Source organism: Salminus brasiliensis, chromosome 9, assembly GCF_030463535.1.
Source record: "Salminus brasiliensis chromosome 9, fSalBra1.hap2, whole genome shotgun sequence".
Taxonomy (NCBI): Eukaryota; Metazoa; Chordata; class Actinopteri; order Characiformes; family Bryconidae; genus Salminus; species Salminus brasiliensis.
In genome coordinates this window covers 13776761-13791895 of record NC_132886.1, presented here as the reverse complement: position 1 = coordinate 13791895, position 15135 = coordinate 13776761, and the positions used below count along the sequence as shown (strand labels likewise).

General features: G+C 40.0%; 2 protein-coding genes and 2 non-coding genes across 6 annotated transcripts; 3 read left to right on the top strand and 1 right to left on the bottom strand.

The window, feature by feature from the left end:
- Window positions 1-77: 77 nt before the first annotated feature.
- haus3 (HAUS augmin-like complex, subunit 3) lies at window positions 78-6084 on the bottom strand. 3 transcript variants are annotated; one of them, XM_072688807.1, is made up of 5 exons: window positions 6001-6084; window positions 3216-4239; window positions 2073-2527; window positions 1247-1532; window positions 78-586 (listed from the first exon to the last, which is right to left on the bottom strand). In XM_072688807.1, exons 2-5 carry the CDS (start codon window positions 4194-4196, stop codon window positions 371-373), a joined length of 1938 nt encoding a protein of 645 aa, XP_072544908.1. In that variant the 5' UTR covers window positions 4197-4239; window positions 6001-6084; the 3' UTR covers window positions 78-370. The 3 variants fall into 3 exon arrangements, with proteins under 3 accessions (XP_072544908.1, XP_072544911.1, XP_072544909.1); XM_072688810.1 differs by having other exon boundaries at window positions 1295-1532; XM_072688808.1 differs by having other exon boundaries at window positions 3216-4198.
- Window positions 6085-6935: 851 nt separating this feature from the next.
- On the top strand, window positions 6936-7054 carry LOC140563277 (5S ribosomal RNA). The gene has a single exon (XR_011980494.1). It is a non-coding gene; the product is annotated as a 5S ribosomal RNA (ribosomal RNA).
- A 996-nt stretch (window positions 7055-8050) lies between these two features.
- LOC140563179 (5S ribosomal RNA) lies at window positions 8051-8169 on the top strand. Its single transcript, XR_011980398.1, has one exon. It is a non-coding gene; the product is annotated as a 5S ribosomal RNA (ribosomal RNA).
- A 992-nt stretch (window positions 8170-9161) lies between these two features.
- LOC140562110 (prostaglandin reductase 1-like) lies at window positions 9162-15127 on the top strand. Its single transcript, XM_072687515.1, has 9 exons — window positions 9162-9280; window positions 9855-9970; window positions 10062-10107; window positions 10660-10719; window positions 12311-12478; window positions 13443-13716; window positions 13832-13937; window positions 14405-14523; window positions 14947-15127. Exons 2-9 carry the CDS (start codon window positions 9865-9867, stop codon window positions 15055-15057), a joined length of 990 nt encoding a protein of 329 aa, XP_072543616.1. The 5' UTR covers window positions 9162-9280; window positions 9855-9864; the 3' UTR covers window positions 15058-15127.
- Window positions 15128-15135: the final 8 nt, after the last annotated feature.

Here is a 15135-nt window from a genome sequence, read left to right as displayed (position 1 = left end):
TATTGGGCTCACAAGGTAACAGAAACCTGGCAATCAGATCAAACCCACATACATACGAGGCATAAAGTAGTCAAGAACAGGGTCTATGTGTTAATTTTTATTATTGTTTTTGTGCTACAGTGTACAGTGTCAAATGTTGTCAATTATTGTACAAAAAAGTACAACTTCTGTTGTGGTGCAGCAGTTTACTCAAATAAACAAAACATATTTCAGAAAAGGCACCTAATAATAAGAGCCAAATGAGCTCTTTGGGTTGCACCACATCTCATCTGGCTTCTGATTCGAAGCGTGGTTCCTTGCGTGTGGAACTTATGTGAACAGCTGTCATCAATACAGGGTCCATACGTGCAAACAGTCCTGTTTATTCAGCCTATTTAGCACCAGTCTTGGCTTCCATCTCTCGGACTGCCTTGCTGAGCAGTGTGGGATCGAGGTGGAAGTAAACATACAACTCTCTCTCTCGCCTGAGGGTGGCACGCTGCTCCAGATGAGCCCTTTTGATCCTCAGATCTCCCACAACCTCCTGTAGCAGCTTATACAGATTCTTCTGCTTCTCTTCCAGCTCACCCAGAGTCATGGACAGCTCCTGTAACAGGACAGAATGGATGGAAGCCTTAAAGACCTTACATGACTTTTTTTGATGATTATGATGATGATGATTAATTAAGTTCAAATGCTAGCTAGAACATCCTTGAATGTTTGGGTGGGATAACAAATAAATGTCTTGTATGTAGTTCTAAAAACTTCAGCCTCGAACATGATCCACATTCAACATGCATCAATAAAATGTAATCTACCCTCTGAGCTCAACAGTAGTGACGCTGCGACCTACGGGAGGAAAATGGGGCCAAACTTGGCAAGATGGTTCATTTGCATTAAAAAAAGGGTATGTTAATGTTGACAGCACCAAGAAACATTATTAGAAATCACAGGAGAGATTAATAAAATGTGTCAAGTAGCAAAAACAAGTGGAAAAAGAAACAAAAAAAAAAAAACTGGACATACAGCAGCCTGAAAGAATCCAGTCCCACCAGACAACTCTGAACTAGACATGAAACAGAAACTGGTATGCAAATTCCACCACCAGAATAACACCAGAACAAACTGCCCAGTCTTAAAAAGTCCAACTATGCAGAGAAACATGCCAATCAAAGAGATACTGACTCACACTGTTAGCAGGGTTTCGAAATAGGGGCGGCGGTGAGGATGACGAAAAAGACATGTATACGGCGTGTGTAAGACATACCTGTGCGTTAGGGCAGAGCTCCTGAGCAGGTGTAGCTGTAGCACGTACCTGCGGCCTCATGAGAGGCTGCACGATGTGGGAGTAAGCTGCACGCTCCACAGCATCCCGATCACGCTCTAAACGTGCACCAGAGTAGCCCTGCTCACGAGATGCCCTGTCCAGGGCCTCATGAACTGAGAGGAGCTCCCTCTGAAGGCCAGAGGCTTCTGCCTCCAACTTCCCATATGTCTGAAGAGGATCCTTACACTCACTAGAGACCTTACCCAGCTCCAGAATCTGCAGCAGCCTGACATACACACATACACAAATATAGTCGTATCATAATACATCTTAAAAACACACACAAGTACAAAAGTGAATATAAATTATGCACGGATAAGGTGTTGAGAGACAGAGGAAACTATATATATATATAAATAAATTAATTTGCCAAACTGAATGTCAGCAGGCATGATGATGCTTTGTGTTTCGCAATGAAGTTATGAGGCTAAGAATAGAGTTATATACCAATTAGCACCATGTTAACTGTATGCCTGAACCATATGTACTAGTCTTTACTGTAGAGTTACTGTACGACACCCTGTTGTCTACAACAATGTGATGTACCTTTTTATATCTTTTATAAATAACAGTATGTAATACTTTGCCACACACCACATTAGGAAGTCTACTTGAGATTACTTAACTTAACTAAAGGTCACACGGACATGCAATTTGCATAATGTAACTTTCTCCTACATTAGCCACGTAACTTCAGTGCAAGACACAAACACCTTCAATGAATGTTCAATAAAATAAAAAAATTCTTCATTCATTAACTTCTTACCTGCTAAATGCTGCATCTTTAGAACCGATGACCTTAGTCTTTGCGTTAGATCCCAGGCAGGGCGTTTGGGTTAGTTCAAGCTGGGTTAGAATGCTCCCTCTCTGCAGCATAGCCTCAGCTGCCCCCTCCAATCTCTGGATCACCTCCTGCAGCTCAGTCACAGTCCTCTTCCCCCCACGGAGCTCTGCGTCCTGAGCCATACGCACCAACTCGAACGAGGCCTTCTGGCGGAGGAGCTGGTCCCTGACCTCTGCCTGTCGAGCAGTGTAATAGTTCTGCCGGGCGATCTGAAGAGCCAGGTCACCACGCACCACAGGCACATTTAGCAGACGGGCGCTGTCCCGAAGAGCAGAGCGGACAGAGTCACGCATCAGTGCTTCAAAATCAGACTGGATAGACAGAAGCTCAGAGCGCAGAGCAGGCTCACGCCATGAGGCCTGCAATGAACCAAGAGGCTATAGACAGACCGACAAACAGAAAAACAATGAAAATGTATGAATTATTCAAATGTTACAGCAGAGAAAATAAAGAAATGCAACTTATAGTATAACAACTTTAAATATCTACAGGTTCCACCAAAATTGACAGCGATTGTGATTATGTAAGTTTAGTGCAAACACTATGCATGGATTGTCTTTGATGCTCAGTATGATTTTGCACAGAAATTCCAACCTTTCAGTAAAACAATTAATGGTCATTCTTTGCCTTTGTAGGGCAAGGGTTCTGAATCTTGTAGGGCCAGAGTCCAGCATAGTTAGGTGATCTCTCTGCTGAGCACACCCACTAAACTAGGTATTTAAAGGGGGATTACAACAATCGTTTCAGACAGATAGATAGACCAAGTGCTTCAAATTTCTGATTCCACTTCAATATTCTTTCTTGAATGGAGTGTTCATACTACATCAATCTGACTTTTTTTGTTTATGTCTTGACATTTAACAATAGGGGAAATAGTGGAATCCTCTTTTAAATGGCAAGTTAAATTGGGAGTTTTCAAGCAGGGAAAAAATATCACCAAACTGTGCTGGACTGCAGCCCTCTAAGACTGGAATTGATGGTTGATCTAGAGAGTAAAACATTTTCATGGCATTAAACTCATTATTTTTAGACAACATTCAACGTGCATTATTATACCAGTAGTACCTGTGTTTGGCTGCTGAGCTGCTCACTGAACCACTCTTTCAGGGCCTGGTCTCCCCGTTCCTCTGCCTGCTCCTTCAATAGCTGGTACTGTGCCACCATGTGAGCCCATTGCAGCTGAGCCATCTCTTTCCGCCTGTTTTCAACCACCTTCTCATCCTCCTCCTCTTCACTCTCACTGCAGCAGCTCAGCTCCATGGGCTGGAAGCGCTTGGAGGAGGAGGTCTCCACCATGTCAGAGATGCCTTGGAAGAACTGACGCTGGGTGTACGTGGCCAAGGCCTTGGTGTTTTGCTCCTCCTGGCGGAGGTATGGCTCCAAAGGCAGCTGGGACAGCAGCACTGGAGGCCCTGTGAAAGTGGCTGAAGCTGGGGCAGCATCTTTTTTATCTGATGAAATAGAGAGCTCAGCATGTAAGAACCCAGCAAGCTTTGTGGTTTCCTTCACAAGATCTTCTAAGGCAGCATTGGTGGCTGCATTTTCGACAGCAAGGGCGGAATTAGCATCCTTTGCTTTGTTGCTTCCCTCCTGGTGTAGCGTTTGAGCTGCAGAGGAGTCAGCACCACGGCTAGCGGCAAGCAACTGGAGCTTCTTCAGCCTGCGCAGTTTCAGCTGCTTCTCTTTCCGTAACGCCTGGAGTTCAGCCTCCAAATCATCCACAGAAACATCACCCTCTGCACACAGTGAAGGCAGCGACCCACGTGAACCAACTGAGCCATCAGTTGGCCCACACGTCTTCAGAAGGTCCTGAAGCGTAGCCTCATCCAAGATGGACTTCCCAGAGTCACGCAGGACCTGGAAAGCCTGCACTTCCTCCGGTGTAAGAACATTGTTGTGGTTCACGCGATGACAGAAAAAGCGCAGGAGATGCAGGTTGTCTGGTGCAGCATCAAACAACCAATCAAATTCCGATCCTTTCAGCGAAGACGCACCTGGATAGCCCAACCGCAAGAGTGCCTCAACGAACCTCTCCCCATTGAGCATGACTGTTTGAAAGTGGATGACCAAAACACCTTTACACTTAACCCTGCAGTAATTTAAGAGACATCACAGCTTTTTACTTCACATTTCAAAGCAGTGATGAAACAGTGAGAGCTAGTTCACAGACTTACAACAATACACACATCACGTTAGAAATGTAGCCCATGACTGTTGCACACTAAGCAAACGCATGCTGTCTGACTTGTACACATTATATAATACGAAAAGGCTTCAAAAGAACATGAATTTGCTAAAAAGTTGCTAAAACCTGCTTATTACTACCCTGATGTCGTCAAGTCTTAACACACTTTCACATAATCCACGATAAACAGGATTCTTGAAACTCTACTCTCCGCAATCTCCAGTAATACAACTACTGGAATTACAATTCCTCAAAATACTATACTAATTATATACAAATTATACTGCTATATATGCTATAATATATGTCATGTGTATTGGCAGGAACCATTTTAAGAAATTACCAGAGATAAGACAGATGTTTGGAAACAATGTTTATTTTCATATTTCATTGTGGATTTATTAAACTACTGGATGACAATAGTGTATACCACGATATAGAGTGCATCATAGATATCTTCAGCACTTCAGTACTAAAATTTAGTTCCCTTCTCTGCATTTATCACAACTGTGTCATTTTACATAAAGGATTACTGGTTTTGTTGTGGCATCAAAAAATGTGGTTAGTAATTAAGCTGTTTGATTTGGTATGCAGAAAAAGTCTACCCAGGTCTAACCGAGCTTAGTTATTAAGGATACATCTGCACAGATACTGATTTCGTGTGATGGATTACTGTTCAAGGCTTTCATACAGATCGATGAAAGCAGAACAGTTGGGTAGAATAAGGTCTGCTGATTGCAGTGATTAAATGTTTATGCATGAACACTTTAACACATACACGTCCGCTCCGGAGACAGTGTTTATGCTGTTAAGGATTACTACAGATGATCAGTGTGCACAGACAACATGTATAGCTACAACTGCTGGAGATCAACTGCTGGAGATCAACAGCTGGAGATCAACAGCTGGTTTATTCCGCCCCCTCCAACCCATTCTCTACTATTTACTCTCTAAGATCAACTAGTTGTTACTTATATAGTCAATCTTGTTAACAGTTATACAGACTATTGCAAAGGCATCATTTTTAAACACAGTTCACTGCCTGTATGTGTTTGTTTGAATGAATGCTGCTATCTGAAGTGAAATAGTGTGTCGTGTTCTGGAGTATTTTGCTATAGTTCATGTATATATGTGTATTCACATAGCTAACATCTAGCTACCCTGACACTTTGGGGGACGAGGACATCCCGAGATGACAAGTAAAGACATCGATTCTTACTGATATGCATTACAGGTAAACATGTGAGTCTGAGAAAAAATCAATATCGTATGTCACCCAAATCAGCTGCCTTAATCAGCCAGCACTTAGTTAACTATAACTAGCTACTAGCTAGCTATCCTAACTAACTAGCGCCGAAGTCACTGTGGACGTTACCAGCAACAGACACAACGACTAGCGTTAGTTTGGACGGGAAAACTTGCTTTAAGTGATTAAACCCCTCAGTTAATCTTTAAGATTAGTTTTTGAACAAGGCCAGTCAGCGTTACAGCGTTAAAGCAGACGCTAGTGATTCTTTCATAGCTGGCGAAAGTTTGAGGAGTTAGCCGGCGAGCTAACGCTTCAACTTCAGCTAGCTGGCTACTTTACTATCGGCCTGACGTTACGGCAGGGGAATTCCTCAGAGGAATTAAGTTTATCTAGCTAACAAATAAACAAACGCTTACCTTTTAACCGTCGGTATATCAAGCTATTGTGCCCTGACTGACTGTCCGGCTCCTTTTTTGCCTCTCGGCGCTGCCTCTGTCGGTCTCCTGTTCAAAACTACAAAAACAAAAAGGGCGCCCCAGCGGCTGCGTCGCCTCACCCGGGCGGAGCTTCTGAATAACTGAATAATTATGTTGTAAAAAGTGTTAATTGACTATACTGCTTACACTTAAAAATTAAGGTTTAATTTAATGTTAATAAGTGTTTATTTATATAAAATATGACGGAAAGCCTACTGTGTTGGTGTAGCTTTTTTTGTAACCACAAAATAATCATCACATCACATCAATTATATCATTCAGATTTTAAAAATTATATTTCCTTTTTATTTGTCCCGAGTAAAAATATTAAAAACATTTATTCTTCTACTCACATACAACCTACCAATGCATATAATTTTTCTTTTCCATAGAGTAACATCTAGTAATACAGGACTTTTATTTTGACAAGGCGAGTAACTAAGAATTACAAGAGAACACTTTAAAAAGCAAAGTCACAAAGAATAATTTCTATTTCCTAAAATATTTTTTGGTTATGAATTAACGTCTACCAAAAAAAAAGCTTTATTTTTACAAGGTCGATTCACCAGCCACCACTAGCATACTACCATAGGTCTATGATAAAAAGCTGAGCAGTGTTACTTCAGTAACAAGCATTAATTACAGCTTTCTGACAAAACACTGATACTTTATACTTTACCATAAACACGTATTATTGTTATTGTTGCTATTATTTTACCTGTGGAACTTATTGATGTTTATATGATATTTAGTTTTAATGGTTAGCCTGTTCTTAGTTTATGTAAACTGTAAGAAAAAAGACGACCTTTAGTTGATAATGGAGAAAAGATTAACCCTATACACAGATAACTAGGCTTGTTGGAAGGCTTGATTTCGCTTACGGCCACACCACCCTGAGCACGCCCGATCTCGTCTGATCTCGGAAGCTAAGCAGGGTCGGGCCTGGTTAGTACTTGGATGGGAGACCGCCTGGGAATACCAGGTGCTGTAAGCTTTTTCACCTCAACACACTTTTATTCTTTCAGTTCTTTCATTCTCTGTACTCTTTTACTAAATATTACTTTAGATTTTCACAAATCTTAAAAAATCACAGTGCAGATTTCACTGTTGATTTACAGAAAAGCTGATGGAGAATACAGAGAAGAAGAACACACTTCCTAGTAGTTTGTAGACTGGGACTGGGATGGAGCATTTTTTTTGCTGCAATATAAAAACTTTTATAGTCATTTAGAAAAGTTAATTTATTTTAGCACTGTATTATTGTTTTCAAACCACACTAATGTGACATTAAAACTATTTGCTATTTAACAAAAAGCAGTTGGCATCAAAGTGTGACAATAATGATATAACTGTAAATATGAGAGTGAGAGGGAGCACGAGCTATGATCATACACTTGGTCTACACTCATTTACTGTAACACACTTTCCCATCTTCTCAGCTTCTCTAAACTCTCTACTGACACCTACTGGCAGGTTTTAGCACAGCTTACTTTTATTCTCACTATTACTCTGTCCAGTTTAATTACACACGTACTCTGTGTATTATTTATTTATGTATACCAATTTATTACACATTATTACATTATTTATGTATACACAATTTATTAAGCTCCACGTTGTTTGGAGCTTACATGATATTCACTCTTAACAATTAAGCGTTAAAATGTAACTAAAAATACATTTTTGAAAGCAAAGACACAGAAGGATTTTTTTACCTAAAACATTTTAAAAAGCGGCCCCAGGCTTTCAGGTGCTGGAGTTGAGAAAATGCAGCTAAAGAAGCAGTTTGTGAAGAAGGAGAAGGTGAGGGTCAGTGGTTCATAGTGTAAAGAGCTGAGGTAGTACTTCAGTTAGGGAGGTTTAAGGAAAGGGTTGATAATGAAAGAGGGTTAGGAAGGGAAAGTCGGCCCAGGCTGTAGGACAGTGGAAGTAAGAAACTCCTGGCTCCTGATGTTTTATTATAAATAGTCTCGTAGGGAGCAGAGCTTTCGCTTACGGCCACACCACCCTGAGCACGCCCGATCTCGTCTGATCTCGGAAGCTAAGCAGGGTCGGGCCTGGTTAGTACTTGGATGGGAGACCGCCTGGGAATACCAGGTGCTGTAAGCTTTTTCACCCTCGCTCTCTTCGATGCTTAATCTTTCAGCTTCTTTATTTAATTTACTCTGTGCAATGCTTTTATGCTATTATCAGGACTTGTGCTTTAGACTGTTGGTCAATGCATGTTTGCATTTTTTGGGGAAATGTTAAATAGCAAAATCCAAAATGTTCAAAATGTATAACAAGATTCGTAGCGTGTTTAACTATAATAGAATTTATAATACAATTTCATGTACATGTAATTTCAAACTCATAAAGAGGGCCGGCTCTGTCCTGGGGTGCAGTGCAGGTGGTGGAAGACAGAAGGATGACAGCCAAGCTGGCATCCATGCTGGAGAACAGCTCCCACTCCATGCATTAGACTTCCTTCCTACTGCCGTCAGACTCCACAACCAGCACTGCTCCCAGCGGACCACATACACACACACACACTTAAACTACACACACATGTTCAGGGAGCAGAGGTCCCTCAGTGTAAAAATACTATGTGCAATACCCCCTAACTCCGCCCCCCCCCCCCCCCCCACACACACACACGTGCAATTAAGAGTCATTTGCAATAATCTGTAAATAATATTGTTATTGCTTTTTAACTTCTTATTTATATTGTGTATATAGTGTACATTATTTATCTACTTTTTTTTTTATTTCCCCACTGTGGGACTAATAAAGGATTATCTCATCTTATCTTATCTTATCTTAGTTTCAGTAATGGTATGTATTTACTATGGCAATTCTTATTCAGGAATCCTGTATAAATTACTGTACTGTCATTTATTTGTATGGTGTTTTATAGTAATGTGTTACTCTAGATGTCTAATAAAAGGCCGTGGTAGAGAGCATGCTGCGAAATAACGAGTCACAGCTCACCGCTACAGTTTGTGATTTGCGCACTGCGGGTGATCGACATGATCCTGAGCCAATCACAGCGGCGGAAATTTCTCCACAGGCGGAAGGGAAGAACCAATCAGGTGCAGTTTCTCCACACACGAGTCTGTTCATCCACAGCAACTTCAGGGGGACTGAAGAGGGGACTGGTCAGCCGCTGGAGGAACAGAGGAAGAAAGACGGCTACAGCTTCGTAGTTTCCAGGTGTACGTTTTAGGAGGGTTTAGCCAAGGTAAATGTGCTTCGTTTTTATTTATAACTGCATGGGAAGGAGGAAAAGTCGGTGTTTTAGCGGAAATGTTGCTAGTTAGTTAGTTAGCTTAGCGGGTGTTATTTAGGGGGGGGGTTCAGTTGGGTTTGGGTGAACAGTTCACCGTTATATAAGATTTGAGTGTTAAGTTGATAAAAATGATATCTACTGCCTTAAATCATTTCGATAACTCTGTACTTAGGGTGTTTAGTTGCATATAAATGCATGATCTTTTATTAAGGTTTATTAGTTCTAGGATTTCTTAAGTATTTAGCTACATATTCATGGTTTGGTGCTGTGGTTGAAAATGTATGATCATATGCATAGTCTTTATTAAGATATGCTTAGAATATGCATGTTTTTTTAAGGTTTACTAAGTATAGGTATATGCATGTTTTTTAAGGTTTGTTAGGTATGTGCATATGCATGGTTAGTGAAGTACCTATCTGTAAGCATATGAACGGTCTGTTAAAGGCTGCTAGTGATAGATACATAAGCATAATCCATGTATGCAGTTGCTGATGATCAAATATATCTTTTCATATCACATCATCAGACAAAGAAATATGGTTCAAGCCAAGAGCTGGATCCTGAAACAGCACTTTGAGGGGTTTCCTAAAGACAGTGATTTTGAGCTGAAGCAGGAGCAGCTCCCTGAGCCCAAGGATGGAGGTTTGTGGAGAAGAAATGGCCTTGTATTTTCTCCTGTATATTTTATTATGAATATTCCATTCTTGATAACTGTGGGTAACTGCTTTTACAGAGGTACTTGTGGAAGCAGTGTTCCTGAGTGTGGACCCCTACATGAGGTAAGTGTTAGTCAGTGAGATGGTGGGTTGTTGTTGTTTTTCTGAGAGGGCGTAAGACACAGCATTATGGTAATTATGGAGTTGAACCCCCAAATGTTATTTTGAAAGTAGAAATATATTTTTGGATGTTTGATGGTGCACAATGAGTTATAAAAACAGCTGATCAACAAGTACAAGTACAAAGTAACCATGGATGTAAAAACAGCAAATAAAACTAGAGTGACTAGGCATTTCAGTCTTTGCACACTTTCAACTGTAATCATACAAATATACCCTTCTGCTATCTTCTACTATCTGTTATAATCTAGACAATTAAAATAGTTGCACTCTAAACTAGGACTTTTGTCCTCATTAAGCACACTATTAGTAAACATGCAAACTTGTGATCATGTGTGTGAGAATCACAGCTATATCAGCAGGTGTATTGTTGTCTAATATGTTACTATAATGGAGTCATTACTAGTTAAACATTGATGAATGTGTTTTGGTCTCTGCCTCTTATCAGCGTTTAAGCTTTTTTTTAATTGTTATTATTATTCTCACTTTCTCCAGGCCTTTCAGTCGAGTGCGAATGCAGCCAGGAGATGTGATGATTGGAACACAAGTGGCCAAGTAAGAGGGGGGAAAAACATGATATTTTTCCTGCTCTAGCACACAAAATTAAACTTTTACAATATCCCTGAATCAGTTAAGAATGTCATGCAAGTGTGAGGACATCACAAGCATATCATCACTAAGCAATGAAAAACGTGTATCTCCAAAATGATGACACCTTATTGGTTCATTTATCCAGAATTATTCACACAGTGTACAGAGCAACTTCAGGGTTAAACAAAAAAAATCGAGACCATGATATGCAATGCAAAGAGACTTCAGGTGGCAGTTATCTCTCACCAAGAACATTACATTTAGGCCAGAGGTAGCAGAGTGGTTGGTGTGCTATTCTTAACTTCTTAACTAACAAGTTTTTATTGTGTGTGTACTTTTGTGCTACAAAACAGATTACTAGTCGATGACTTGCAGCAATTTGCAATAAAACAAAAACAATCTGACCTTGAAATTGACTAAAAGGTCCACCTCCAATAGAAGGTCAGGTCAATTTGCCAGAAGCGATGCTCAGATGGTTGGTTCAAAGTTATTTATGATCTGTAGTCCTGATTACATAATACTTCACCATCATTATTAAGCCTGGTAAAGAGTGATCCCTCATCATAAGACAGAAAATAATAACGTCACAGTATCGCTGCATTAGGGCATTTTCATGATTAGTTATGTGAATCACAGTATGCATTTAGTTTGTAATGTAGACATACAAACAGAAAATAATCAATGTATTATACACATACACACACACACATACACATGTACATTAACACTCGTAAAGTTTCAGTCTGGCATAAAATGCTAGAATGTATTTAAATGAAACAGAAACTCCAGAGTCTGAGATCACTAAATAGACGGGCTCAGGACTGGTGTTGGGAAACCGATGTAGCAGATGAAGCACCATCTGCGATTCATTTGCCGTCACAACCCATTAATGTTTTCCCTGAAAATAAACAGTCAGTGTTTTGGCTCAGTGTTCAAAGACCTGTCTATCTGAGAGTGATCTGAAATTTGATATCTGCATGTCTGTAAACAGGCAAATAGCAACTACTTTAAAATGTCTTCACACAAACGTTACATATAGCACATATTTTTGTAAAAAGTTGTTTTATGTTGACTGTGTTTTATTTAAGCTCTTGTAATGTTTCAGGCCCCAACCCGGAAATTCTGCAACCACCAGCAAGACCACAGCCCACCACATTGTGCAACAACACTTTTCACAGTTTAGCTGCTGTGATTCCTGTTTGGGGTGTACAAGCACTGTCTTGCTTTATAGCACAATTTACTTTTTGTTTATTATAGTCTTTTATACAGTGGTAGCCATAAGTATATTTAGAATAACTATTTGCATCCATGTATTAAATATAGTCTTTATATATTTTTTTATATATATATATTTTTATATTACTTTTGTGCCTGTGAAAAATGGTTGTATATCCTAAATGGTTAATGCGGTGATTTAGTTAAACCCCTTGTATTGTCACTGTCCAAATACTTATGGACCAAACTATACATATTCTAAGGCTGAAAGATCAGTGTTTCTATCAGTACTGTTCTGTTACATGTTTGTGTTGATAAGACTTCCATGTTTTCCCTCCAGAGTGATTCAGAGTAATAACCCAGCATTTCCTGTGGGGTGTCATGTGGTTGGTCGATGTGGATGGAGGACACACACAGTATCGGACGGGACTGGTCTCACTCGAGTCCTGAATGACTGGCCTCAGGATGTTCCTCTCTCACTTGCTCTTGGAGGCCTCGGCATGCCAGGGTACACACATTCATTATCTGATCTGTTGTTGCATTGTTCGTAGAACTGTAAAAACTGTAAAAATGAATGGGATTCTAAATAGACATGGTGCCACTTTTACTCTCCTAATACAGATAACAATATAGAACCCTTGAGCATCAACCAATGCTAATCTGATGCTTCTAGTTTCTGTTAATTGATGAGCATTTAAAAGTGTGATATCCTGCTCAAACTACTCATAGAGTGTCTATTAACCATAGGAAGAAACACACAGCATCACTTAGTGTGGGTTCGGTCAAGTCTGTCTCAGGATTGGATATTTCTCCAACATATGATCTGGCCCTTTCTGCTGAGTTCAGTGTGATAATAATACTAAATAATTATGGTAAAAGATTCAAAGACTGCAACATTACAGCAACTACAGCATTCTCTGTAACCTGGAAAGTCCTATCAAAACACAGTGGACTATCACATCCTCACTGGAATGTTTTTTGAGGAATCCAATTTATTTGGAATCTGGATTGAGTAAATTATTAGACTTACTTACAGAAACCTCATTTGTGTTAAGATTTATTTGGTTTGGAAGGAAACAGGATTTGTGGTACATAAATCTAACATGCACTGTGAGTTTCAGTCATTGGAACAGTTGTTGGAATGTTAGGGTGGTGCTGTGCTGGCTTCTCTAAAAAGGCTTCATAAACACCAGATGTTAGTGGGCAGCTTTGTACAAGCCGTAATGTTATGAAGCAATTGCTTGATGTGTTTTCTACACATATATACAAAATACAGTGAAATACATTTAGCATCCAGAGAGCTTGATTTAATGAATGAAGTGCTGAAATGTTTAATATATAATAATAATAATAATAATATATTATAATAATAATATTATTAGTTTCAATAATCGAGAGACTATTCTGCCATCGAAATGGTCGTTAGTCATAGTCATAAGCATCCCCTTTTTGTTTTATCTGCTGTTTTACAGATTGACTGCGCTGTATGGTTTAGAAGAGGTGTTGAATATTAAACCTGGAGAGATCCTGCTGGTGAACGCGGCGGCTGGTGCTGTGGGGAGTGTAGTGGGGCAGATCGGCAAATTGAAAGGCTGTAAGGTGGTGGGTTCAGCTGGGAGTGACGCTAAAGTGGCCTACCTGAAAGAGCTGGGTTTTGACCACGCCTTTAACTACAAAACTGTGCCATCTCTGGAGGAAGCGCTGAAGCAGGCCTCACCTGAGGGATACGACTGCTACTTTGAGAACGTAAAAACTTGGATTAGTGTCTGATGTACTTTCAGTACCAGAGCAAAAAGGCCTACTGTAATGTACTGTAACACCCATCTCTGAATAATGATTTCTTTTTATTTTTTTTTCACAGGTCGGTGGAGATTTTTACAGTGTTGCCCTTCCACAGATGAAACATTTTGGGAGGATTGCTGTATGTGGAGGGATTTCCCTGTACAACGACAAAGAACCACAAACAGGTCTGCCTTGCACCTGCTGATGCATTTCTTCTTCTGACCTGAAGGGGGTGCTCTGAACAGATTTTACAGTTACGCAGCAACAGTTCAGGGCCCAGTTTCCCAGAGGCATCTTAGTATTAAGATCATCTTCGCTAATAAAGAGAAAGTGTGAAGTGTGATGCTTGCTCAACGACTTAAGAATTATCTTTGTGCTAACATGCTTTTGGGTAACCCATTTGACAAATTTGTCAGCCCACAGTTGTTACGCTGCTGCAATAAAGTCAAAGGAGGATGGATTATAGAGGTACCTTGTACGATGAATTTAAAAAATTGTATTATTTTAAAATGTAATATTTTATTTCAATAAAATAAATGAATTAAAGTCGCATTTTTTTTCTTTTGGGAAAAAAGTAGCATTTAGTGCCGTCAACTCTGTTGTGGTCAATTCCACATGTGTGAATAATGTGCGTGTGGGTGTCCTGTTACAGGTCCGTATCCACACCTGAATATGATCTTTAAGGAGTTGAAGATGGAGGGTTTTTTGGTGGGCAGATGGGAGCATAAGAATGAAGAGTCTCTGAAGAGGATGCTGACCTGGGTGCAGGAGGCAAGTTATTTTTAATTTTAATTAAATTTTATTTTAATTTATTTTTTTAATATACTACACTCCTTATACCCTATACTCAGCCACTGACGTCTAGCTGTTAATACAGTGTCTTTAGTGAACACCCCCGTATCGTGAATGACATCATAACAAATTTGAAGCCGAATTCAGGACTTCTGTACTTTGTGAAATGGTCGTAGAAAAGCAGTAGATAACCCAAGCTTGTGTTATTGTGAGGAACTCCGCTTCAGCTCATGTCTATTACCACATCACAGCCGTGACGACATTTCCAATATCTCACTCCCTCTCATGGTCTGTTGGTTAAACCTAGAGTGCTGTCGTCTTTGTAGGATAGAAATCAGTTATGTAGGTTCTGTTTATCTAGAAATGGCCTGATCGGTTTCTAACTGTCTTTTCTTGATGCAGGGAAAGTTGAAGTGTAGAGAGCATGTTACCATTGGCTTTGACAACATGCCAGCAGCCTTCATGGGGATGCTACAGGGCGAGAACACAGGGAAGGCCGTCATTAAAGTCTGAAGACATGTAAAACAGCCACTGTTAATCTCTCCATTGTTTCATGTAATAAAATCTGAGATTTGTGTTTATAGATGGGTG